The sequence below is a fragment of the Anser anser genome, assembly GCF_964211835.1.
Source record: "Anser anser genome assembly, chromosome: 7".
Classification (NCBI taxonomy): Eukaryota; Metazoa; Chordata; class Aves; order Anseriformes; family Anatidae; genus Anser; species Anser anser.
Genome location: NC_139727.1, coordinates 25,313,705 through 25,338,536, shown reverse-complemented (window position 1 = coordinate 25,338,536; position 24,832 = coordinate 25,313,705). Strand labels below are relative to the sequence as shown.

The following is a 24,832-nucleotide window of genomic DNA, read 5'->3' as shown; positions in this document are numbered from 1 at the left end:
AAACAAAAAGCAGAATTACATTGTTAACGTAGGTATCAGGTCAACTGTTTTGGAATTTGTCATAAGGTAAATTCAAACTGTGCTGTTTGGAATTAGGTATTCAGGATTTACCACAACAATGCGATTTGTTAATGCTAGCACACATATAACATCACTTAAAGATACTCCCGTATTTGGAATCTGTTACTTTAGGCTATATACCAGGAGTTTGAAAAGACTTTAAGGAATTACTTTCTACTTGAAACAAAATTTGGTGAAACATCAAAATTTACTATATTTAAAGAAAGCCTACATTTGGGGTGCAATTTAACTTATTATTTTTGTAGAACATTAACTTGATTGTGGATCTTTTAAAATGGTTTGCTGTTTTTCCTCACACTACAATAATTCTAAAGAAGTTACAAACATCACTCAGATGACAGATTGAGTGTAGGGCTCAGGAAACGTACAGAATGGAGATTAGGATAAAGAACTTACTCAGTAGCTCCGTGACCATACGTCTTTGCACAGCTTAAATGCCTCTTCTCCATTTCTTAATGAAAAGAGAGATTTTTTCTTAAGAAAAGGAGAAGAGGCATTTAAGTTGTGCAAAGACGTCACTGAGCCAAGTTATTTCTATACGTTAATAAAGGGGGGAAAAAAAGATAGATAAAGGACAAGTTCTTGCAAAGCAAGGTAGTGGGACCTGCCAAGTCAGTGATTTTCATTATGCTAATGTGTGAAAACACTTTCAGTAGTATGTTCAATTTTAGATATCCAGAAAGAAAAAAATATTTTACTAAATATTTAAATTGTTGTAGTTCTCACAAAACTTGCTAACTACTCATAGAATTGAGCCTACTATTAAACAGGGTACATGTCCATTTGTATAAATGTGTTTGTCACATTAAGGGAAGACCATATGCTAATTTATCCATCTGCAATGAGCAAACAAACATCTGACTCATTCTACCAAACTAGATAAAACTCATGCTCCAAACAGTAAGGGGAAACTATCATCATAATGTACTGACTAGAAGATTCTTTTACTTTCCAGTGATGACCAGCAATAGGACCCAAGGGAATAGCATGAAGCTGCACAAGGGGAGGCTCAGGCTTGACATTAGAGAAGGTACTTCACCAGGAGGAAAGTTAGGCACTGGGACAGGCTCCCCAGGGCAGTGGTCATGGCACAGAGCCTGTCAGAGTTAAAGAAACATTTGGACACCGCTCTCAGACATGGTTTGATTTTTGTGTGGTCCCGTGTGGAGCCAGGAGTTGAACTTGATGGTCCTTATGGGTCCCTTCCAACTCAGGATATTCTATGATTCTGTGATTTGTAATCACCATTTAGGTAAGGATCCCAGAAAGTGATGGTATAGAAAAACAGCAAGAACATTTAAAACAATTTAAAATAGTAGTTCCAGTAAGTTACTCTTGCCTACAAAGAACATATGTGATTCCAGGAGAAGAAAACCACGCAGTATTCAGACATCTTTACAAAACATCTGAATGAGATCTTGAAAGTTGCAAACAAGAAAAACTGGAAACTGCCTGTCTGCTTTGGAGAGGTTAAGCATCAGTCCTCAAATATAGCACATAACCTCTGAAAGGCCAAACGACAGAGTTTTATGAAGTGCTATAATTAGAAGTGAGGTAATATTTAATTGTTATCATTTACATAATTAACCTCTCTTACAATTATGCCTTATTTTAAGATGGTGAGGAAAATGGAAGCTGCCAAGAAATTTGGATTAAGAGAAATTTTTCTTAGAGCAATAACTGGGGGATCTTGTGTACAGCTTCCCCCAAAAAATATGTTTAGGATTAGGATTGGAAGAAAGAGAAAGCGAGGAGCTACAGTCGTAGGGGGCTGGAAAGCAGCAGCTACCAAGAATCATGGCCTAGCAGTCTTTCTTTGGGACAACAGTTGAGGCTCCTTACCTACCACAGCCCTCGAAAATTAGAATTGGGATTAAGAAGAAGAGACTATGCAGCTGACACGGAATGAGGTTGGAAAGGAACTGGTAACAGGGAGTGATGGCTGCCAGAAGACCTATCTAGCAGAAATGTTTCAACTCCCTAACGGTTTTGTGACCTTGTCAATGGCTCAGCAAAAATATAAGGATTATGAAGGGGGAAACAATAAATAAATGTTGAGCTACACCTGGGAGCTGTGCTGGAAAAGGGCCTTCAAAGCATAGTGGGGGCTGCCCATAGATCTCAGCTGGGATAATAAATATTTCCTCTGACCTAAGGTTAGGGAGTCTTGTCTCTGACTCCGTGGAAGAAAAAAAGGGTAGAAAAAATGAGAGAGAAAACAGAGCTACATCAAAATGAGTCTGGAAAGTGATTTTCTGTACAGAGTGGAGATACCAAGACTAGCAGGAGACCTGTGCTGGGGAAAAAAAAAAAAATCTTCTTAGCAACAGCTAAGAGGCCTTGTCTATAGCTTCACAGGAAAATTAGGGTTAGGGTTGAGAAAGACAGAGAAATCAGAGCTGCAGATGTAACGTCTGGAAATGGGCTGGTGGAAGTTCATCTTCTAGTCAAAGGGTAGGGAGACTTGGCTGCATCTAGCAAACAAATCAGGGTTAGGATTAAGATGGTCTATATTAAGGAAAATCAGCCAAGTTCTAGTATATTATTGAAATTCGAAGAAAAGTGTTTCTACTTATAATTAGTAACCTATTTAAAAGATCACAAATATTCAGATTTTGTATTTTGTAGGCAGGAAGAAACTGGTTGACTTAGAAAGTGAGCTATGATCTTTGGAAAAGACAGAATGTGTTTCCTGCTCTAATTCTTTTACATATATTCTCTCTTTCGCTCGCTCCTTTTAAGTCTTTTCTGCATAACCTGAAACCCCTGTTACATGCCCAGTATTTTCATTGGGCTCACCAGCTCGGAGGGGCCGTGGAACTCCTCCAACGAAGATAGTTTTTCTTGGGTCCAAAGGCTGAGATCCGTCCATCACAAAATCACTGTCACTTAGGTTCCAAGGCCGAATTTGCACCTGTAAAGAGTATTGAAGATTGGTTTTAGTAAAGGAATTTGGCAACTCAATTTAAATTAAGAAACAATTGCCAAGTCTCTCTAATTAACAGCATAATTTTAATTTAGCAAAAGCAGTAAATCAGTGGCATAACCACCAAAACAATTCAAGGACATGGCTTATCTGTTTTTGAAAGAAGGTGGACAATTCATTTATCACCTCTAGAGGCCACACTTGAGTTAAATTTTTCATCATATCAAACTCTCCTTTCTCATTAATTGCCTGCCCCTAATTGCCATTTATAACAAGAAATCTGTGAAAGGACATACAGAATATTTTATCACTTGTATATAATTACAGGTGCAGTTTGGGCTTCACATTCAAGGATCCAGCAATTTTAAAGCACCGATAGAATGGGTAGAAGAGATGTAATTAATTTCTGTACTTGCATACAAAAAGGAGTTTATTTAAGAAGTGCAATAGCTCACTTCTGTTAAGCAGCAAACAACACAGCTGAGATGAAGTCTTCAGACTAGAAAGAAACTGCTCACAAGTCATTTTGATAAAAATGTTCATTTGTCTGTTTATCAATCTTAGTCCATAAGCATACTGACTGTGCTGTAATATTAGATTATTCATTTATCTGTGTAAGCTTTTAAATAGCGTTTAAAAAGGCAGCATATTTTTTATCTAATTATATTTATCTGTAGTTTCCATCTATCTGTATGTATCTGTAGCCACAAAAAAAGAGTAGCATTAAAGAACTTTAGAGATGCAAACAATACAAACAGATTACCATATGTTCTGCTGTAGCTGTCTGCATTACTTGTGTTTGCCCTGCAGTTTATATGTGGTAAATTAGACATACCTAAGTTATAAATTTCTTAGCTATTGCATGCAGAAAAAATAATAATTAAGAAACGTAATGGAGTACAGGGGATATTTGAAGCTATCTGGGTTTTAATGGAGGGGAATGGGAAAGGATGAGAAGGAGGAGGAAGAGGAGGAGGAGAGCATGGTTAAGTTCTTCATTTCATCGTATAAGGCTTTCTTTTCTTTCCAGTGATACAGAAGAAAAAAATGCTTAATCTAATTGCTTTATATCTAACATTGTAAAAGGATGCATACTCCTGTGAGATACCAGAAGTACCAAATATAAAAGTTAATTGAACATGGCATTTATCAGAAAGAAGCAAATGTTAAAACCACATTACACTGATAAAGAAAGTCAATTCAATGTAACATCAAGGACAGCAACAGGAAATGGACATGTCAATTAACTATAAGTATTTATTTATTTATTTAACTGAAAAGAGTAACAACAAATGGGTTAGCAGCCAGCATAAGTGTCATGGCATAAGCTACTTACTGGTTTATCCTTGATTGTGGGACTTGACACACACAGGTAAAGTTTCCCATCTTCTTCCAGACAGGCATCTATGAGAGCTTGTACAGAGCTTTCTTCCTGGAACAGCAGAAAGGCATAACCTTGGAAAGGATAAGGGCGCAAGAAAAAAAGAACAGGTTAATTTATAAAGTATTTTTTAAATCAATAAGGAAAATAAATCCCAAACATGAATAAAATATAAGAATTACAAGCAACTCTTAAAGCTCTTAGTTTATTTTCATAAATTTAAATTCACAAAATTATGTCATACCCTCGTACAGTATTGATTTCAGAATGGAGAAGAGAATGCTTTCTGGGTACGACTATGTTAATTTGTTTAACTAATTATTTCAAATGGAGAGAATATAGGTTCTTATTATCCAACCACTATGTCTGAGCTATTTATATGGTGGTATCAGTGATTATGATCTTATAATGGAGGCACTGAGTTTCTTGTTACTATCTAGAAAGAATAAATATTAGAAGTAAAAAAAAAAATATATAGCTAAGCAGATAAATAGACTTAAAGGCAGAAATGTTAACATACCATAAAATAACATGAATTACCCTTATTTAATTATACTTACAAAGTAAATGAGTAGTATATTTTATTTCTAAGCAAAATTCTTTAGAGTACATACTGTTAGGATGAAATTTTAAATCATTCACCTGGAGCAAGTTTTAAGTTTTTGTAAGTGGTTTTAAAAAAACAAACATGCTGTTATTAACAGTGATACACTAAGTCAAAAGTTAACTTTAGCAGAGTACATCAAGAAGCAAGACAAACTTTGCAAAATAGAAAATAAACTTTAAAAGAACTGCTAATTTAAATTCTGAAGGAGCACAATGTTTCTATGCTCACACACTTAACTCTATATGAAAAAAATGCTTACCTAAAATAAATAGGCATAAATGAAAAGAATGGCACTTGCTGTGTTTTATTAAAAGACCTGCTGTGTTATTTATATTTAAATACAACTGTTCAAAAGAAAGAAAAAAGTCCAATAAAAATTGCTCCAAGTAATTCAGAATTTCAGGACTTCAATTTAGCCAGTAAAACTAAGTGTGTGTGGCATTCAGTGCTCTTCTCAACACAGCTGACAAGAAACCTTTCTTCGGTTTTGCTTAACGTTGTCAAATTTGAATAAAGATTTAACCTGAGTAGTCCATGTTTTTGCCACGTCAGAAGTGAACTAATACAGTATAAGATACACTAAGCAAAGCCATCTGAAGACTGGTTGCTAGACTTGAATACAGCTGCCCATGTAAGAGGGCTTTCTATCAAGCATGCATTACTCTTTTGCTCCATAATCAGTTCAACTCAGTTTTCTCACTGAATGTTAACGCGTTGGCTCTGACCTTTATAATTTTGCCCTTGCACGTCTTACAGGCTACTTCTGCAAAAATCTGCAGCAATTAGGGGCAGTTGGAGTTTAAGTAAGGACTGCCAGGCTTTCTCTGCCTAAGACTCTTTACACAAACTAAGCACCCATCAGTGGTATACCACATTTAAATCGTGCCAACTTGTAGGATAGCTTTACATAGTCTATTTGCTATTAAGTTGTGTCTTAGCCTAAGTTTTGCAGTAAGTATTGAGTGAATATTACTTGGCATGTCTTTTTAAATACATGCTATGCAACTCTAGATTTATTAAATAAAATTTAAAAAAATAGTAAGACAGTTTTCCTCTGTAGAGGAAATCTACCAAATTACCTCTTACCCTACTCTATCTAGTCCTATGTGACTTCTCAAAGAACATTAAATTTTGTGCGGTTGGTTGTTTTAAAAGACAAAAAATATTGTGTTAACAACATAGTTAGAGCCTAGAACATACCTAGAAAGTCTGACTTACCCAAGAAAAAAAAAAGTTTGATCAACACTCTTGCTAGCAAAAGTGGAACTTGCATACCTAGCACTGGAGTAGATTAAAGATACAGTCCAAATAAAAAGTGAAATACTTCTTAAGTAAAAGCATTGGTTTCCTCTCTGGGAGATGTAATTCTCTTAAAACAGTTCCCTAAAGCTATAAGCACACTTCAACATCTTAGTTTTAGACTTTATAAAACTACTTAAATTAACTAACAGAGTACAAAAATAATTCAGTTGCAACTGCTACCACTTATAGCTTCATTTTATTTTCCATCTATGCACTTGTTACATCTTCCTTACTCCATACGCATTCTTTCTCATAATCCATTCTTTCTGATTAAATTTGATAATCAGAGCAAAAACTTTGTATAAATTATAATTTCAGTACAGAAATTAAAGTTTCTTTTTCAGCCTTATAAAATGTCCCAGTCAGAAAACCAGGCACTTAGAAAAGACTACCAGGGCATCACACCTCCAAAACCAACTGAGCACACTTCATAGTTCTGCCCCAATCCCTGGCTTATATTTTATATAAGTGTCTTGTGAGACAAATTCACAGAAGATGCAGTACAGATCATTTGAGTACTATGAAATTCAAATAGTAAGAATACACGTATATTTATGTATATAAATATATACATATACATATACATAAATATATCCTTTTGAAAGGATGTATAAAATATATTTAAAGCTTTATCTTCTGATGAGACCACAAGATTTGAACTCCAAAAAGCAGAATTTTTGTCTATTTCAGACTTTTATAAATCTTAAACCAGCAAAATCTCTGAGTTTTGTTTAGCATAAAGTCAAAATCAAAATTGGGAAATTCTGGCTAATTACTTGGCAAAAATGCAGACAACAGCTTGGAAAGCTTCTTTCTTCTATGAAGCTTTTCCAGGTTTTTCTGGGTCATAGTAAGAGGTTACCTCTGTGGTAGTTGGAGCTGACAGGCATTTTTGGGTACACTAAATTGTGTGATCATAATAATTATGAACCAGATAAAATTAGCTAAACTTTGGCTGCTAGATTACAGTCCAAGTTAGTATCAATTCATTTTTCTAACCTGAGGCTAGCACCAGCTGTGAGTTTTAGTTTAGTAAGTTAATACCTTCTCATTCCTCTGGACCTCTGTGACTGGAACACATTTGCCTGTCTCTGGGGGTCTCTGAAGTCAGACAGGTAAGTAGATTATGGCAGCAGTCTTCTGTTAATCTAGACAAGCGAGCAGGCTGGACCAGCAAAGTATACATGGTGCTCAGCATTGCTTCAAAATGTGGTGATTGCACATCTGTTCCCATTATTCAAGGACTTTTGATACTGAAGATTAACAAAGGTTACACTGATACGAAAAATAACTAAATAACAGAAGTTCAAATGATAAAGGAATCATGTAGAAGCTTATATGGACAAGAAAGATACTTAAAGCATAGTTGTTGGTTTTCTGTTGTTTTGTTCCACACCCCACCAACACCCCCAGTCAAAGAAAGAGAACTGATGAATTTTGGTAGCATGCTGTAGCATGACTGCATGTTACAGACAAACCTTACCAGTGACCTATTCTCATCTGAGCAGGCACTCAAGCTTAAGGGCTCAGGGGCCTACTCCTGACTCAGATACCCACAAAGTAAAACAGGCAAGTTATTTGAAACCCCAGGAAACAGCAAGATACTTGACAACAGCAGAATATCCTATATACACAGATATATAGCTTCTTGGCAGAGCAGAAACAATCAAACTCCTTCTTTTGGCTATTGGTACAACATCATTGTAGTGCTGACAATACACATTGCACTTTGCAATCCACTGGAGAAAGACAACAGCATATTTTGCTATATGTCACTACAACTTCTAAAGGGGTACAACAGAGAAGAAAGATGAAGAGAAGATTAATTTCCTTAGATTCTGAGGCACAGCCAACAAGCTCCTCATCCTTGAGCTCAAGGATTTGTTATTTTATGGAAAGCAGTACAAGACCTGAGCTGCTTTGTACATGTGCCATTCTGACATCTAAACAGCAACACAATTTCCATATGAAAGGATATTTTGTCCAGTTGGTCTAATTTCACTTAACCTTGCTGAGAACAAACAGGAAAATCTGGCATATGCACTGTGTCCCACAAGCTTGAAATAAGATTGTCATTTGAAGTGCAAGTTATGCTTGAAACTACCATATGATGCTACTATAGTCTGGAAAATATATTTTTGCAGGCCTTGTCTAGGCTAGTAATGAATAATTATATACAAGGTCAAAGAGTATTTGAATATATATGCATGGCAGAAGTCTGCATAACATCTATCAATTTCTTATGTAATTGATCTCAAGTTTGTAATTTCCAAAATTCAGCCCGCTTGCAAAATAAGATATAGAAATAGTATTCAACACATTCATGTGTGTTCTCAGTTTTATAACACTGGCGTTGGGCAGTGAAACTAAGAATACAAAAAGGAGCACTTTCTCTTCTGTCTACATACTGCATAGCAAGCCAGAACAGACTTTGTGTAGTCACATGTATTTATCTCATATGCAGAATGGAAAGACTACTTAAACTTTAAAAAAAGTTAAACTACCTTTGAAGCACACTTTCTTTCATTCTGTCTTTTAAAAGCTTTGACAGTGTCTTTTCTGATTCTTTTCTGATGTTTTATAGATTACAAGATTACAATAAAAAAATCTAACATCCACCTAAGATCTCTTACATAATGTATTTCAATACATATCTACCTCACATTATTAAATAAAAAAAATAAGATGGACTTAAACTTGCAAAGAAAGTTAATATTCTAGTTTCACATCCGTGGGTTTATTTTTCTGTGGTTGAGATGGGTACCTCAAAAAAGTAGCTTTAATGGATGTAATTTTATCATGAAATATAAATAGCAATTTCTTCTCCCCCCCGGATTTTTAAAAATCGCTTTAAATTTAATTACATTTGTATTTACTAGAACTTTTAGAATAAACTTGTTTTAAAGTCCACAGTAAAGGAACATTTAGAAACAGTATGAACAAAATTGTTAAATCAGTTAATGTGATGACAAAGGGTCGTTGCTCAAAGTCACCATTCTTAGCTAATTAGAAGGTGCTTTGAACATGAATAAAGCACATTTCTAAATCCAAAGATGAAAGAACTATTAAAAATGAAACTGATTTTTGAAAAATAAAAATCCAAGGTGTTGGAAAAAAAAACAAACAACACAGACTTTCTTCTAAACGTTGCAGTGACATGACCGGATTTTCAAGACGACATCAAAGGCTTTAAATACTTAAGAAACCTCAAAATAGAAAGGACCGTAATCTCACTTAGCTACTGCAGAAGAGTGAAATTATGTATTAGTCAGGGCTGCAAAGACTTCTTTTAGGCAGTCTAATTTTAAATGGAAGCATGTGACACTGTCAGCTGATTCTTTTCTCTAAAAACCCAAAAGGTAAGAAATGTGAACAGTTTTGCATCTTACAACTAGACTCCTATTCATTTTTGTGTTTTTCATGAGTACTAGACTGAGTCTGAGTAATTTGATATGTAAGAAATTTCCCATATGCCACATTAAAGACAGGTTTTGGGGTAGGTTTTCTTTGCTTTTAATTAAAGGTATGTACTCCATATCCTTAGTTCCACAGCTGTGAAATCCTGAATCTACATAGTAGTTAAATGAAGCATGCATAGCTAAATAAGAGATGATGAATGTCAAGAAAAGTCAACAAAGCAAGCAGATCACACGGAAGAGTTGAAGAAAACTGAGGTTCTGGATCAGTAGCCTCTATGAAATGAACTACTTCTTCATAATCCCAGTTTTACTGTTAAATAGCCCACATCACTGATATTACCAACAGAATGGAAAGTAACACGTAACACTTACTACAAATGATCAAAATATACCACAAATAATAGAGAAATTAGTAACTTCCTACATTGTCACAAATATTTTGGGAGTTTTTCCCCACTTCTTCAATTTAAATTAAAAAACAAATGAGAACAACCACACACATGCACAAACAAAAAGAAAAACAATAACAAAAAAAAAAAACCACCACATCTATTTGCTCCACAAGGACAAACGTTTTTGAGATGGGGACAGTTGCCCCAGTGTTTCTTCTTCGCCTCACTGCTGAATGGAGACAATAGCATTCCAATAGTGCTGCAGTGAATATATATACAGCTAAAGACTTACAAAGTCCTTTCAACTCTAAAACAAACCAAGCAGCCGAAAGGATTTGTTGATCATCACAACTTACAGACTTTCTCGGCTTACGGGGAAAAAAAGAGTTAGTATTGAGATACCATCTCAGTCTGTCCTGTAGTAAAAATACTTCTCCCAAATTTACTGATGAAAACCATTGACATGCCACCCACCCCTCCACCCTTTCAAAAAAGCAAACAAACAAAAAAACCTCCACTAGATTTGTGGAGAATATTCCACAAGAGTATTAAAACCACTCTTACTATCTGGCATTTTACTTCTACACTAGTATAAAACAATGCAACAGCAAATTTATAGGGTTGTCTCCTCTTTCAAATGTCACAGCCATTTTAAAACTTCAGACTTCAGAAAGCAACATGATCCATAGCAGCTATAAATCAGAATTAAAGAGTATAAACACAAAGGCTATAACCTACAACTTGGTTTATCATAGTTATAATAGTAGTCACATAAATTAATCATATGAAAAAGACTAAATTTTTGATGAGGCAAGAACTACCTCTGTGAAATTTACAGGGTCAGCAGCATGAAATAGCAAGCATTTGCATTCGTAAACACCAAAAAAAGTACAACTAAATTCAGAATTGAATTTATCAATTTCAGTTTCCAAGAGCAATATTAAACCACGACTGCTCTGGACAAAGCAGTTCATTTTCATCTAATGGGTTTGGGTCTGCTTCTGCTGCTGCTTCAACTCTGAACAGATGGCTGAAAACAGATCACTTTCAAGTTTGAGTGAAACCCCTGTATTTTTGTTTGTCAATAAGCCAATTTCAAATTCCACTCTGAGCAACTTCAATATAGAAAAATTCTAGATAAATGCAAATCAGTAGTCTGCTTGATTTCAGCTTCCATTCCTTAGCGTCAGCATGAGGTAAAACTATGTTAATTGCATACAATTTCCAGGGGAAGAAAACAAAGGTCCTCAAATCTAGACTTTTTAGCTGAAGTCAGTTATTTTTAATTAGCGAAATTTGATACTGGATTTTACAACATTTTACCTTTTAAATTCAAAATAGAGCAGACAAAAAGGAAAGACTTAATACCCAAGATCATTTACATAGACCAAGAAACCAGCAAGATATTTCCAGATGCGTATGATTCTAGCGCTCCTCTGTGCAGACAGTCGGATAGTCCGCACTTCACAGTAACTTTAAAACTGTCTAGAGAGGAACTCAGGCTTCAAAATATTTCTTAAGACAGAATGCAGATGGTTGGCTCAACAGTTGTGAGGTGTAGGGAACCAGGAAAGGCGACTGTTCAAACTGACTATATGTTCTCCATCCATTAAATTAAGGGATTTATTTAAAGACCAATACTCCAGGAGGATGTTGCTTAGACAAAATCTTAGAAAAGATGAGCGCTTCTGCTGTCTTCCAGGGTCACTCCACACGACTGATTCCAATCCCGTCAGAACAGCACTCTGAATTCTAGTTATTGTTCATCCAAAGGGCAAAAACGTCATTACTGTTGAAGAATTTTGCTAACAATCTTTTTAGAATTAATATCACTGATCATCCATATCTGAAAACAATCCCTTCTGCTTCTTTTTGCACGTACACAAAACCAGCACCATTGTTTATACAGGAGGATAAATAACTAGGGAAATGAAAATACCTGCAAAACCATAATGGTTTTCATAATGAAAGATATATTATGCTTGAGCATTTGATAGGTTAAAGGCTTCATATATGGAATTTACTGCTAGAGTTTTCCTTTAATCTGCTATCCAGACAGTTTTAGCTGTGCTACCTACAAATAGTTTTAAAAAACCAAAGCTACAGATCCAGGAGAATGGTGTAGATGGACAACATAAATGAGACTGCATACACAGTGTGTCAAATAGAGCAACTAATCTGCAAAAAAAAGTTTCAGACATTTTAATTTCAGAGGTTATTTTAGATAATTTAAAACTTTTTTTTTGGGGGGGGGGGGGGACTGCTTATTTTTGTTTCGTTTTTTACAATTTAGCTAAATTAATTTTAAGAACACCTAAATTGCAATTACTTTGCATCTTACTTCTTTCCATAAAAGACATGCTGTCAGCAGTTTCCTTAACAAAAGGTTTCTGTTGCTGACAACACAGCTTCAGCACTAGGCTTTTATTTCTCTTTGTTTTATTAGTAGTCAATTTGTCAATTTCTGCTTCAGTGAATTGCTGGTTAATAACTGGTTTGAATGTTCACTTGCATGTGGATTGTTTTCAGGTTCTAGTTGCTCAAGTCTCGTCTCTGTTGGCCATACAGAAAAGATGCAGCTTGAAGACCTTAATGACAGAACGTGTTTCCAATTTTTAATTACTCACATTTGCAGAACAAATTTTTCTCTTAAAATTTCTAGTTAGTGAAAGTATGCACTTTTCTGGGAGATAAGAGTGGTATATTTTACCAAAAAAAAAAACCAACCACACACACCAAACAACATTGGATTTATTAAATCCTCTAAAATATTATCATTTTCACTTTATTAAATGAAAGCTGCACCACCTCCATTGCTATGTAGAAGACTGATTGCACCGAGACAGCATTAGCCACATACATCATAGGTCCCAAAACCAGGAGGATTTCGTATGGTATAATATAGGTAAAAGCTGCCAGGCACAGCAATGAGATACCTGAGACACACAACAGCTCTCATCTGCCCCTAGCTTTTGCAATCAGAGGGATAGAGTAGAATCTCTCTGATAAATAAATAAAAATAGATAAATTAAATAGAGCTGAGATTTGATGGGGAAAAATATAGTACTTTATAAAAAAAGCAGAGTATCAGTAACATCTACTTGGTTTTAGAAGTTGTTGATGAGAATCAGAGACACATTTAACTGCTTCCATTTGATAAAAGCAGCCTGTTTATTTCCTACAGATAAGGGACAAAACCCTTTTTCTGTACTTCGGTATGTTCAAATTTCAGGTAATGCTTTCAACTCCCTCACTCTTTTTGCTTCCTTAAAACTTTTTAGTGTCTTAGTCATTATTGGTTTTTAAATAATGGCTAGAAAACAAAACAAAACACAAACACATTTTATCTCCTTTAAGGATCTAAAATTTTGTTGGATCTAGAACAATTTCCACAAAATCTATTCTTGGCAACCTGTACTCCTGTTCCAAAGTAGGATCAATGGTTATTTCTGGGAGACTTCAATTAAGAAGGGCTTTACTGACCTTTGCTTTAGATAAAAATAAAGGTTGTGTGTCAATGTCAGATGTCTCTCCTTTTCTAATGCAAGGCTTTGTGCATCCCTTGTTACGTCGTTAATAGGATAGGAGAGTTTGAAAACTGGGGTTCTGCACATACACTGACACGCAGCTGACACAACATTTACATAAGAAAATATTTGAAAAAATAACAACTTTACACACCAAGTATTACAACTGCACATGCTTTCTGCTTTAAAAACTATTCAGAGCAAGAAATGAAAATGCTGCTTTTTGAGCCTTTTTTTTTTTTTTAGGAGAAAACATGCCTAATAAGAAGACAAACTTCAGACTGAAATGGTATTGTCACCTTCTATGGTAAATTCTTTGCTAATGTGATATAATGTTGAGCAACCTTTTGTTACTAGTGTTAAAGGAAAGAATAAGCAATACATTACTAGTAAAAAGATTCCACACACTTCCTTGTATTGTTCATAACCTATTGTCTACAATACATGGAAGTGAGAACTCCCTTCAGTGATCTGTTTTCTTGGAAAGTAATTCCAATTGCATATTGAATATTTGGTATGAATGTTTTAGCATTGTCACTGTCCTCTGGTAGCAGTATGCATCTACAGAAGCTGCACGATGTAACCAGATGACTCTGATGCATTATTTCTTTTTAAGAGTTTGAAAGGGAAGATACTTTACAAGTAGCACTCATCTTTTTTTTTTCTTTTTTCTTTTTTTAAACAATATTGGGCCTTTTATATTGACTTTCTTTAATAAAGACATAGGAAATAATATAATATAGGAATATAGGAATAATATAATATAGGAAATAATAACAGGAAAAACATAGTGTTTACAGTGACCAAGGAAAAAACAATCTAAAATATTTATCAGTTCTGTCCAGACGTGCATATATGTACATTATCAGTGCATTCACTATAAATGGAATTTACACACCTTCTCTTTCTCCTGCATTTTTCTTTCCAAGTTACTTTTTTGCACTAAGATATTTCGTACATTGCTTTTCTTGTAGAGTCCAAACTAATGGTTTTAAGGGTGAAGAACAGTGCTCTTTGACTACCACCTGCCACAGACTGATCAGAAATTAAGAATTTAGCTAGATATCATGAACAGGCAGTCATTCAAATTAAAATCACTAGCATTTTCTTTCATATTTGTGCTGTGAAGTGTCAACAGTCAAAACAACATTTTTTTTTAGTCTGCCTAGGAGTCTTTTAGCCATTATCCAATGTAAAATTTCTGTATAAATAGTAGCTACATAGAATTATTTAATATACCTAATTTTAGCTTATACATTCACTGCTTAAACATATTTATCAGTAAGTCACAATCAGCATTCATATTTTTCTTCCCCACAGACACTTCATAGTCACTAAAAATCCAGTGAGAATGTACCCACACCTCCTGAGTAAGCCACGCGATGTGTAAGCACATGTATTGAGTCACTTTGATATAAACAGTGCAATATACATACATGCTTAGTTAGTATACTGTATATCCCAGTAACGTATTTTTAACTTCCACAAAAATGATGAAGAGATGCGTACTCCTAAAAATGCATGACTCAGTGCTCTTAATTAAGAAATGTGGTGAAGGCAGTCATCAAGCTCTATGCACTTCTGTTTCTCTCAACACAAAGCTTTCTTCTAAAGAGGATCTGCATATCTCCGGGTGTAAGAGCAGAAAAGTTAACATTTTGAACTTTGCCCTGTCCCTGATTTGGAAGGCCCATGACTTATAAGTCTCACGTTTAACTATTAGAAGGTAAATTCTTAAGGCACCTCCTTTCTTTTTGATGTCATCTTTATGAACATTAAGATTTAAAGCCTGTGATCACAGCCAAGTGTAGCTCTTAATATTAGTTGCTCAATATATTTAAAAAAAATCATCTCAGTATCAGTTACCTATATACCACCAGAAAAGTGAATACCCAAGAAAAAATCTAATAGTACAGAAATTATTCACAAAACCATAAATGAATGCATTCTTTAATATGAACTAGCTTTAAGATTTCCTATTTCTGTCTAAAAGAGATATCACTAAGCTTTTCCAAAATGCGTTTTTTTTTATTTTTCTTTTTGTTTGTTTTGTTTTGTTTTTTGCCAATGTCAATTCTTCAGATCACTGTATCATTTAATCAAATGTTTGTCTATTTTCCACTTAGATTAAATATAGTGCCGACTTTAAATAAGTGAGAATTTCAAGAAGTTTTACTTCAGGTAACAACTGCATAAGAACGCAGGGGTAGGGGAAAACAGTAGGACTGCACACAGGTAAATCTCACTGAGAAATCCTAGTCACTTACTTGGGCATCTGTCCAAACAAATTTACTGCAACTGTTAGTCCAGAAAGTGAATGCTTGGAATTGGTATTTAAACAGAACCTACTGAATTGGGCATCTCATTTAAAGCTTGTGATGATGAGTAGTGGTTAGTAAACACATGAACCAGACTTCAAACAGCTGCTCTTTAGATTTTGGGAGCTGCAATCCTCTCGACACAAGCCTTAAATATTGACTGTGGCTTAACTGAATGTACTCTAATAAAATAGTTTCTGTAAGGTATGAGAAATCCTATTGCAATCTTAACTCAGTGAGACAGTGAGCGAGAGTAAACAACTTGCCTCTTCAGCATATGACCAATGGAGAGGGTCCAGATCATTTGTGGAAAAACTTTGTTCTGGAAAGAGAAAATGCTGCAACTCCAGCACGTGACATTGAGTTTCCCCCCAGAGAGTCAGTCTGCACTTATCAGTGCAGATAGTGTTTTGATTGCTAGAAATTAATCCAACCTATCAGAGACACCTTAACAACTCTGAAGTCTTTGGAAGAAAAATAATAATAAATTCAATGTATACAAAGAAATGTGTCCAATAGACTAAAAGTCAACCACAATTTCTTGAGAACCAGACAAGAAAAAAAAATACAACACATAGGTGAGGGATAAAATTACTGATAGGGCAGAGATCTAAATTCAGACAAGAGCCTTCTTTTATGTTACAGTCAGAAAATAATTGGATTTAATCCCACTACCTAAAAATCTCACAAGAGACTATTCCCCTTAGGAAGACATTTTTCAGAGTGTCATCCAGCACATGGTGTTGCAAGATTGATTCTTGCCAAATAACGGCTGAGGTGCAGTAGTTAATCATGAGAGCCACTATCAGGGATTGCAGCCCAACATCTGCCCCTCCCAACCCCAACCCTCCCACCTCAAAAACCTAGTGCTGAATATAAGCCCATCCAGTGACTGTGGGCATTGCATCACTTCGGTCATGTCTTGACTGGAAAAAGCTTTCTGATGCCACAAAGGAGAATAATGAAGATAGGGAAGTAGGCAGAAAGGGAAAATTTGTTTCTGGAAGAAGATTTTCAGTAATAAGCTAAACTACCTCAGGAATATTTGGCTACAACCGTTATACTCCTCTCGTATTAAATAGCCTTTATTTACCTATTTGGTTACTGTAGTGAAAAGCAACTGGTAAGACTGACAGAACCGTCTTTACTACCAAATTCTGTGGAGGTGAGGATGCTGAGCCCCATCTGAAGAGACCTGGTCATTCCTTCCTTGGGCATCAGAAGCTGAGTGAAGAAGGGACAACAAATGTTTGCTAAAAATTTGTGGTCCCATCTTCAGGGTTAAAAATAAAAACAAAACAGACAAAAACAAAAAAAAACCTCTTGCAACCTAGTAATTCTGAAAGAAATAGCATTTACTGAAGGCAACATGAAAGCCAGCCAGAAGAGACTAATTGTGCAAAGCTATCTCACAATAAGATTTGTCCTGCCTAGGTTTGATTGCTGAAAAATATTTCTATATTGTCTCATCAGATTCTTGTTTACCCTTAGAAAAAAAAAAACAGCAAATAGCATTGGTTTAGGGACAGATTCTCTTACATGAAGCAAGCTTCTTGAATGCTCTTTAAGACTGCTGTGCCAGTTGTCAGAGACAGACATTTTAAAATCATCATCAGTTGACCACCACGACTCCTCAAACATTTAGCACGATTTAGGAAATAGTGCGAAGACCTTTGCAAAGGCTTAAACAAAACTCATTGAAAACCTAAAAGAAAATTCTGTGCTAAAAGCAAATTTAAACAGCTACAGAAGAGCAGACTAGTATGCCCTACATTTTGCTACCACACAGTTTGAGAATTTCATTGCTTTGGGATCGTGCTGTCCTGCTGTGACAAGGCACAAGGCCTACAAATTATACACACAGCCTCAGAAATCAACAGTTCAAAGACTGATCTTGTGCACATGTGTTGGAACATGTGCAAATAAAGTTTTAAAAAGATTTTGCATTGCTATTTGCCATATAATGCATTTCTGGATAAGGAACTTGAATTTCCATTCTGGCAAACTCTATGGTCTCTGGCTTCAGTTTTTAAAGTATGAAAACTGGCTAGGCATTTAGTGCTGCACTTTAGTGGTATGGTATTCAATCATTTAGGCCAAACAACTAGAATCATAGAACGACTTGGGTTAGAAGCAGCCCTGAACATCACCCAGTTCCAAGCCCTCTGCCATAGGCAGGGACACCTCGCACCAGACCGGCCTGCCCAAAACTCCATCCAGCCTGGCCTTGAACACTTCTGGGGATGGGGCATCCACAACTTCTACGAAGTACTGAAACTAGTCTAAGTAGAATAGATCACTGTATTCAGACAAGCCAGATCTGAAACAAACCAGTTTCTGAATCTAGATGATGAAAAAAGAATTGCAACACCGTACTTTCTCCTTGCAACTACTCATTATTGCTGCTGTGGCAGAGGCTACCATCCCCACTGCAGTGCCAAGGGAAGTAGCCATGCAAATGGACCTCATCCGCACAATCAAGACCAGTCGGAAGACCACCAACGACAGCGTTCCTATCTGATGTTACCTTAGAAATTATCAAGAATGCCCATACAGTCTGCCCCACCAGTTGTTTTAAATGAAAGCATGAGAATCACTTCACAGTCTTACTTTGTGCAACTTTCTACGTAGTATTTTCATTTTCATGAGATCTTGCTCATCCATAGTGTCCCTCTGCAAGCAGTAGGGACAAGTGTGTTTATTTTTAATCAAATAACTAACTAAAGAACAGGGAAATACAAGAGGATCAGACAGTTGCATCATGCATGTTAATCAACTGTAAAACCAAGGCATTCCTCCATCCCAAATACATCCTATCTCCAAGCGCTGCCATTTTTTTCCTCTATAACCCATTTTTATCCAAACATCAGTCCTCTCAAATTGAAAGGAAAATAGGAAGATTTCTGCATAATTTTTATCTTTGTTAAATTTACCTTGTAGGTTTTAGTGCATGTAGAAAAATAATAGTTATCACAAAGAAAAGTCAGTAAAAGCTTTTAAAAAGTTGTTTTAAAGCTAGCAATCTGTTAAAAAACTAAATGAATGTTTTTGTAACAGTTGGCACCATCTGTCTAATAAAAAAGTAGGAAAAAATTGACTGTAGTTAGCATAAACATTGCTTAACTCTGCAGACCAGCAGATAAATTTAAAAAATCATTTTATATGTGAATACAATATGAATTACCTGGATTTTGTCAGAATGAAATAAACTGTCATGGTAATGTGTAACGACATTTGATAATTTTCTTTGGTGCGTATTTAATTATTTCTCAACATCTCATAGGTACTCAGAAAATACTTAGCCACAAACCACATTTAGTTCCCAAAACTCCGTGTTGAAAGCCAAGTAAACACATTACAAACTGGGCATCTGCTTACCCAAGACCAACACATGGCATTTATAATTTTGCCAGTTCCGTTACTCACATATCCAAACAGATGCCAAAGGAAGTCATCCAAAGACTTTTCAGGCAATGGTAATGAATTGGCCTTATTCAGAAGGAAGGCATTAAAAGCACCTCGTGTATGACACCAACATAAAAACACAGTGCTAAGCATTACAGTGCATAGAAGGGGTTCAAAGAAATGTTAAGGCAACAATACAGATGCTCAGAACTAGAAATAGCAGCCTCTTATATGCATTGTCAGCTGTTATCAACTTATCTTGCCCACGTGCATAATCTACACTTTCGGTGACAAAACAGCTGGGTGCCAATGGTCCTTCTCTCAGCAATCTGAATATTGAACTCAATGGCAACCAATACTTCCAGTAAGGGCTGTATGATCTGTCAGGTGATTTTGGTTTTGGTGTTGTTATAACCAAAACTCTTAATCACTGACCAAAACAGATCTCTCTCAAACACAGGCTCACGGTGTATTTCATCATGTCAGGCAAGATTCAGTAAGCTAACGAAGACCTAGAATATCGGGAAAAACAGGAAAACCTGCATAGTAAAGTGCACAATGTGCTTGAGGAATATGGTACAGACACGTCCATGTTGATCTGCAATCCCCAAGGGTCCAAAATCATAATGAAATAAGCCTTGTGTAACTCACCATGCTGGAGACTGCAGTTCAGTGTATTTCACACAAAACCAGTTTACATCCATCAGGTCCAGCACTAAACTTGAAATAACATGTCTAAATGGACCCACAGTGACTATGCAGGGCCAGTGACATCATCCTGCTCAGGTTGCCAAAGCCAGGAAAGCATTCTTTGTTCAAGCTCAACACTGCAGGAATGTTTCTGGACCCCAGCTAGCCCTGAAAGCAGCTTACACAACACTGCACCTAAGCTAATCAACCACACCAGCTAATAAATTAGCTAATGCAGCTTGCTAGATCAAGCCTGGCTACACTTCTATGGCCTGACTTGCCCACCAAACTAACAAGATAAAGCACTCTAGAGGAGGGGGGGGGTTACTAGACTGTAAACATTTTATTTTAATCTTTCAGATTTCATGCTTGATCAGCTTAGTAATGGCTAATAGTTCTTGCAGCCTTTTGTTCCTAGCCCTAAGAATATCAAAGTGTTCCTAATATAGTGCAACTATGCAGAATTCATTTTAATGTAATGTAAGTGTAAACACTTTAAAAATTCAGTATTTGTTATACAAATAAGGCACAGGATTTTTCTTGAAGAACCCATGTAGATCCTAAAAGTCTGTATTAGTACACTTGGGGCTGTCAGGGATGACAACACCTGGATGTATGTATGAAGACAAAAAACCATGATGTAAAACTGTCCCACTGTACAACTCAGCTGACTGCTGACCCGTGGCAGGAACTACTGATTCTGTCTGCTCCAAACCTGTAACTGAATGCTTATCAAAGTAAACAAAAACCAACTTTTGTTGCAAGTCCAGACAGAGTCCACTGGCCTGACTTACAAAAATAAAGGAACTATGAAAAATCATAGCCATCAAAAGGCCACCAAAGTCCATCTGGAGGTGACAGCATTTTTTCAGAAAGAGCAGGGATCAATTTTACTGTCAGTCAGGCATGTTCAAGTAGGTGGGAGAAGCCTCAGAGATCAGTCTTTATTAACGTGTGAACAAAGATTAGCCTCCATGTCATCCCACTGCATTCCAGCAATCCAGTTTTCTTGTCTTCCTTTGAGATTACTAGCATACAAGAAGACCCCCTATGTAATTCTATTTGTCTGTCCTTTTTTATTCAGGCAGATTTTCTGTTTGAAAGACTCATATTCAAAATGTCAGAAAATTTGTGGACTAGCAGTGTGACATGGAAAGAAGTTACGTAGAAAAAAAAGGGAGAAAACATTTGATTTCATCAGTATTTGAGAGCTGAATGAGTGTGTCACTGAATTTTGTACATAAGCATAATCTCTTTTCATTTCTCTGTTTTATAAAGAAGTGCCTGATAACAAATCAGAACAGCTTAAAATAAAAAAAAAAAAGTTAAATGCTGTATTTTAGTTTTAAAGAAGTTTCTAATCAAAAAGAGGACTGGAAGCATTTTATTATGGTATTTCTGTCAATGATTCCATAATAACTTCGGAAAAGAAGTATTCTTTGTATTTAAAATAGATGAAAAAGATGTAGAAAAAATATAATGTGTGTTCACATTATATTTTACCTTTTGACTTCTGGTAATAACATTCTGTCTTCTAGGCAGATACTGCCTATATGGGATCACAGTAAGTGATGTACATTTGACCTACCAAGCTTAATGTGACTGTAAGTGAATCTCAAAGACTGGAATGCAGGACGTATGATGCTGCAGTCCTGATTGATAACTAAGAAGTCAGTTATAAATAAATCTGGAACAGTTGGGATTGACTGTTGTTTAGCGCTTTCAGACAGACACTCAGGGCAACTGGCAGGGGCTTTGAAAGCTGTTTCCTATATTAGAATCACGACAAAAATAGGAGTGAGGCTGCATTCCCTTGTCTTCTGCTAAAATAGCTCTTACTCAAAAACATTTTCACAAGTTTGTTGAGGCATAACTAGTCCTCTGTCAGATACAGGACAAACTCATTATTAATGGGAAGTCCCATGTTGATCTGCCATAAATAGTTACTTATTGAATTAAAATAAGTTACTTATTGAATTAAAAGAACAACAAAAAAAAACGGAGAGGACCAGGAGATATTAGGGATGAGGAGAAACTTGTTTTATTACTGTTTTTTTTTAAAACTTGTAAGTGAAGGTACATATATATATAATTTTTCTAACTGTCCATAGGAATATATGAAGCAAGGCTGAGTTGTGAGAACAGAACAGGAGAGAGAGCACTTAGGCTTTTTTTCAGGGAAGTGCCCCAAATACTGTTTACAGGGCAAGCATTTGTCACAGAGCTATCTTGACTCCAGCAATTAAGCTCCAGATAAATTGGTTTTTATTTCTTACAGTCAAAATATATCTATCAAAACGTTGTAGGATTAGCTAGTGCAGTGACTGAGCAGCCCACTGTTCTGCCAAAATAATCAGTGGCCCTAATGAGCAATTAAGAGCTTTCAGATCAAGTGAGAACAGAAAATCTTACAATATAGATCAGAAATTCTGTGTCTAATTTTATGCTACAGTTTCAGATTGTGAGTGAACTCCCAAACTATACGCAAGAGGCAGGTGCCACTGAGCACAGACTGTATATTGTACAGTATAAAATCATAGGAGAAGCTAGTGTACAATAAGAGCAATTGGATTTAGACAGGCAACTCTCCCCATCAGTTTTCCCATAAACCCAAAATAAGCCTGCATAGTATTTTGCTGACAGGTGTGAAATAGCCCCACCTGAAGCCACTCTGAAACAAGTCAATTCCAGCTGAGAAATGGTGACCCTGGTGCATGACATCTGTCAGAGCTGAACACTCCATCTCTTAGCAGAATTCATTGCTGCAGCTCAGCAACAGCAAGCCCTGATGCAGACCTTTTGGTTCTGAGCAGGATCACAGCTTCCTGGGGTCAGCACACACACAAAGTGGATTCATGTTTCTCTACAAAATAGCGGGCACCCAATCCACCAGCGACTCCTAGCCATGAGAAATGTTGCTTAAACTACTTTCCTATAGTTTCTACAATATGCAAACTGCAACAGAATCAGCACTAGGAAATTTCCCAAACTTTCCTTCTAACCAAAACGTAGTATAAATTAAGCACCAAATCAAGGACACGAGGTTTGCTGAAGTACACAGACAAGACTACATATCATTCACTGAATTGTGTTTTCTCATTACGATAACTGCTGAAAACATGCTCGTTGAAAGAGAGATTTTGTCATAGAGTCAAATCCTTTCTTTTTAATGGACTGCCACATTGTAGACACAGTTTCCTTTTACCAGAACAGCCTGCATAAGTGTATTTTAAGCTAATTACCTTTAGGTGGAAAATATGACTTGCTTTCAGCTTTGTGAGGCCAGTCCACCACAAGAGGTCCAAACCTACGAAAGCTGGCAGTGATCTCATCTACAAAAAACAAATGAGGCACCTTAGAGAGAATCTGAAGACTGACAGTGGCAAGGTAAACATTCTTAATTTAAAAAAATAAAAAGTTATAGTCTATATTTTCTGTACCTATCAAGATCAACAAAAACTGCAATAATGTACATAGATAATGCCTAAATATTCTTTCAGCTCTGTACTGTATGTGGCTGCTCAAAAAAGAAATTTTGCATTCTTCTAACACAAGTTTGCAGCAGGATTAAATGCAAACACCATCTATCAAAAGTGAATATGCTTCAGCTGTGGTCTATTTCTAATTATAGCCACAAAGCAGGATCAGATGCAGCCACACGGGACTGATGGAGAAGCTACATGTCAGCATGGCCACTCCTTGTAGCATGACCTAAGAAAGCAGGCTGCTTCAGGTCACACGGCTGTGGGGACTTCACCTTCCTAAGCCCCCTCTGAAAATCTGCCTTGAGTCACCAAGTTATTTTTCTTTTTAAGTATCAGTTTAAAAACACCATGGAACACCATCTGAGACTACCCTATAGGACAATTTTGTGTTAAATACAGATGTTTCAGCAAAAAAAATATTTTAAGTGTTTGGTTTTTTTTTAATCTTCTTTCTCAATGCATTTTTTTAAATGTATTTTAAAGAAAGAATTAGTTTAAAATTATATCTAATGTGTTGCCAGACAGATCAGAGCATCAATCTATCAGGAGAAAGGCTTGAAGGCTGCGGTTTGCCAATTTTATGATCACTATTTGAGATGCGTCCAGTTTATCTGATCCCTGTGAGCTGGGCATCAGATTTTTCAAGTGACTAGAGCCACAAAATACATACCACATAAATGAAGAGCTGAAGGAAAAAGGTGTTACTAGAGTAGATCTCTCATGGAAGAGGATAATAGCTCCCAAGCGGCTATGTTACTTCCTCACAGGATAGGCTGGGCATGTATTTTGACTCACGTTAGTCGTGCCTGTCAGCCTGCTGCTTCTTGCAGCTGGGGATTCAGGTTACCCAGCAGTCCTTACATCAACAGTCCTGCAACTCTGATGTGATGTGGGAACTACATCTGAGCTGTTTGTGAACCGCAGGTTGGCAACCCATACTATTTTTTTAAAAAATTATAATTGCACATGCTTTAAGCTTTAGATTTAGTAGAACAGATTATAAGATCCCTCCCTTTTCATTATAAGGCATCCTCAAATTTCCTATTTATGCCAACGGAAGCTACATAGGATAGATTCCTATTGTAATATGAAAAATATACCAAAAACTGTTTAGGAGTCGGTGGGTGTGTGGTAACATGCATGCAGAGCATGTTGACCATCTCTACTAAGGTGATTATTATTCTGTAACCATATTAAACACCCTACATACGTGGACTGGACACTACATATATGCTGGATATAAGAGCTGATTAAAGCCCAATTTATTTTGATAAGGACTGTATTAACAAGGTCCTTGAA

General features: G+C 36.1%; 1 protein-coding gene and 1 long non-coding RNA gene across 19 annotated transcripts in view; one reads left to right on the top strand and one right to left on the bottom strand.

Annotated features, from left to right (window-relative positions):
- The window catches only part of CPEB3 (cytoplasmic polyadenylation element binding protein 3), a 93,973-nt gene that overhangs the window by 9,089 nt on the left and 60,052 nt on the right, over window positions 1-24,832 (bottom strand). For 12 of the 15 annotated variants that reach the window (XM_083844775.1, XM_083844776.1, XM_083844764.1 and 9 more), the window contains 3 exons: window positions 23,291-23,380; window positions 4,344-4,462; window positions 2,881-2,995 (listed from right to left, as the gene is read on the bottom strand). In XM_083844775.1, the coding sequence (XP_083700901.1) occupies window positions 2,881-2,995; window positions 4,344-4,462; window positions 23,291-23,380 (324 nt within the window). The remainder of the gene's footprint in view (window positions 1-2,880; window positions 2,996-4,343; window positions 4,463-23,290; window positions 23,381-24,832) is intronic. The other 3 variants (XM_083844768.1, XM_083844769.1, XM_083844770.1) reach the window with 1 other exon arrangement.
- The window catches only part of LOC310902756, a 47,983-nt gene that overhangs the window by 22,651 nt on the left and 500 nt on the right, over window positions 1-24,832 (top strand). For 2 of the 4 annotated variants that reach the window (XR_014586960.1, XR_014586962.1), the window contains 2 exons: window positions 13,882-13,924; window positions 23,321-23,435. This is a non-coding gene — a long non-coding RNA (uncharacterized lncRNA). Of the gene's footprint in view, window positions 1-13,881; window positions 13,943-23,320; window positions 23,436-24,832 lie in introns of all 4 variants that reach the window. The other 2 variants (XR_014586963.1, XR_014586961.1) reach the window with 2 other exon arrangements.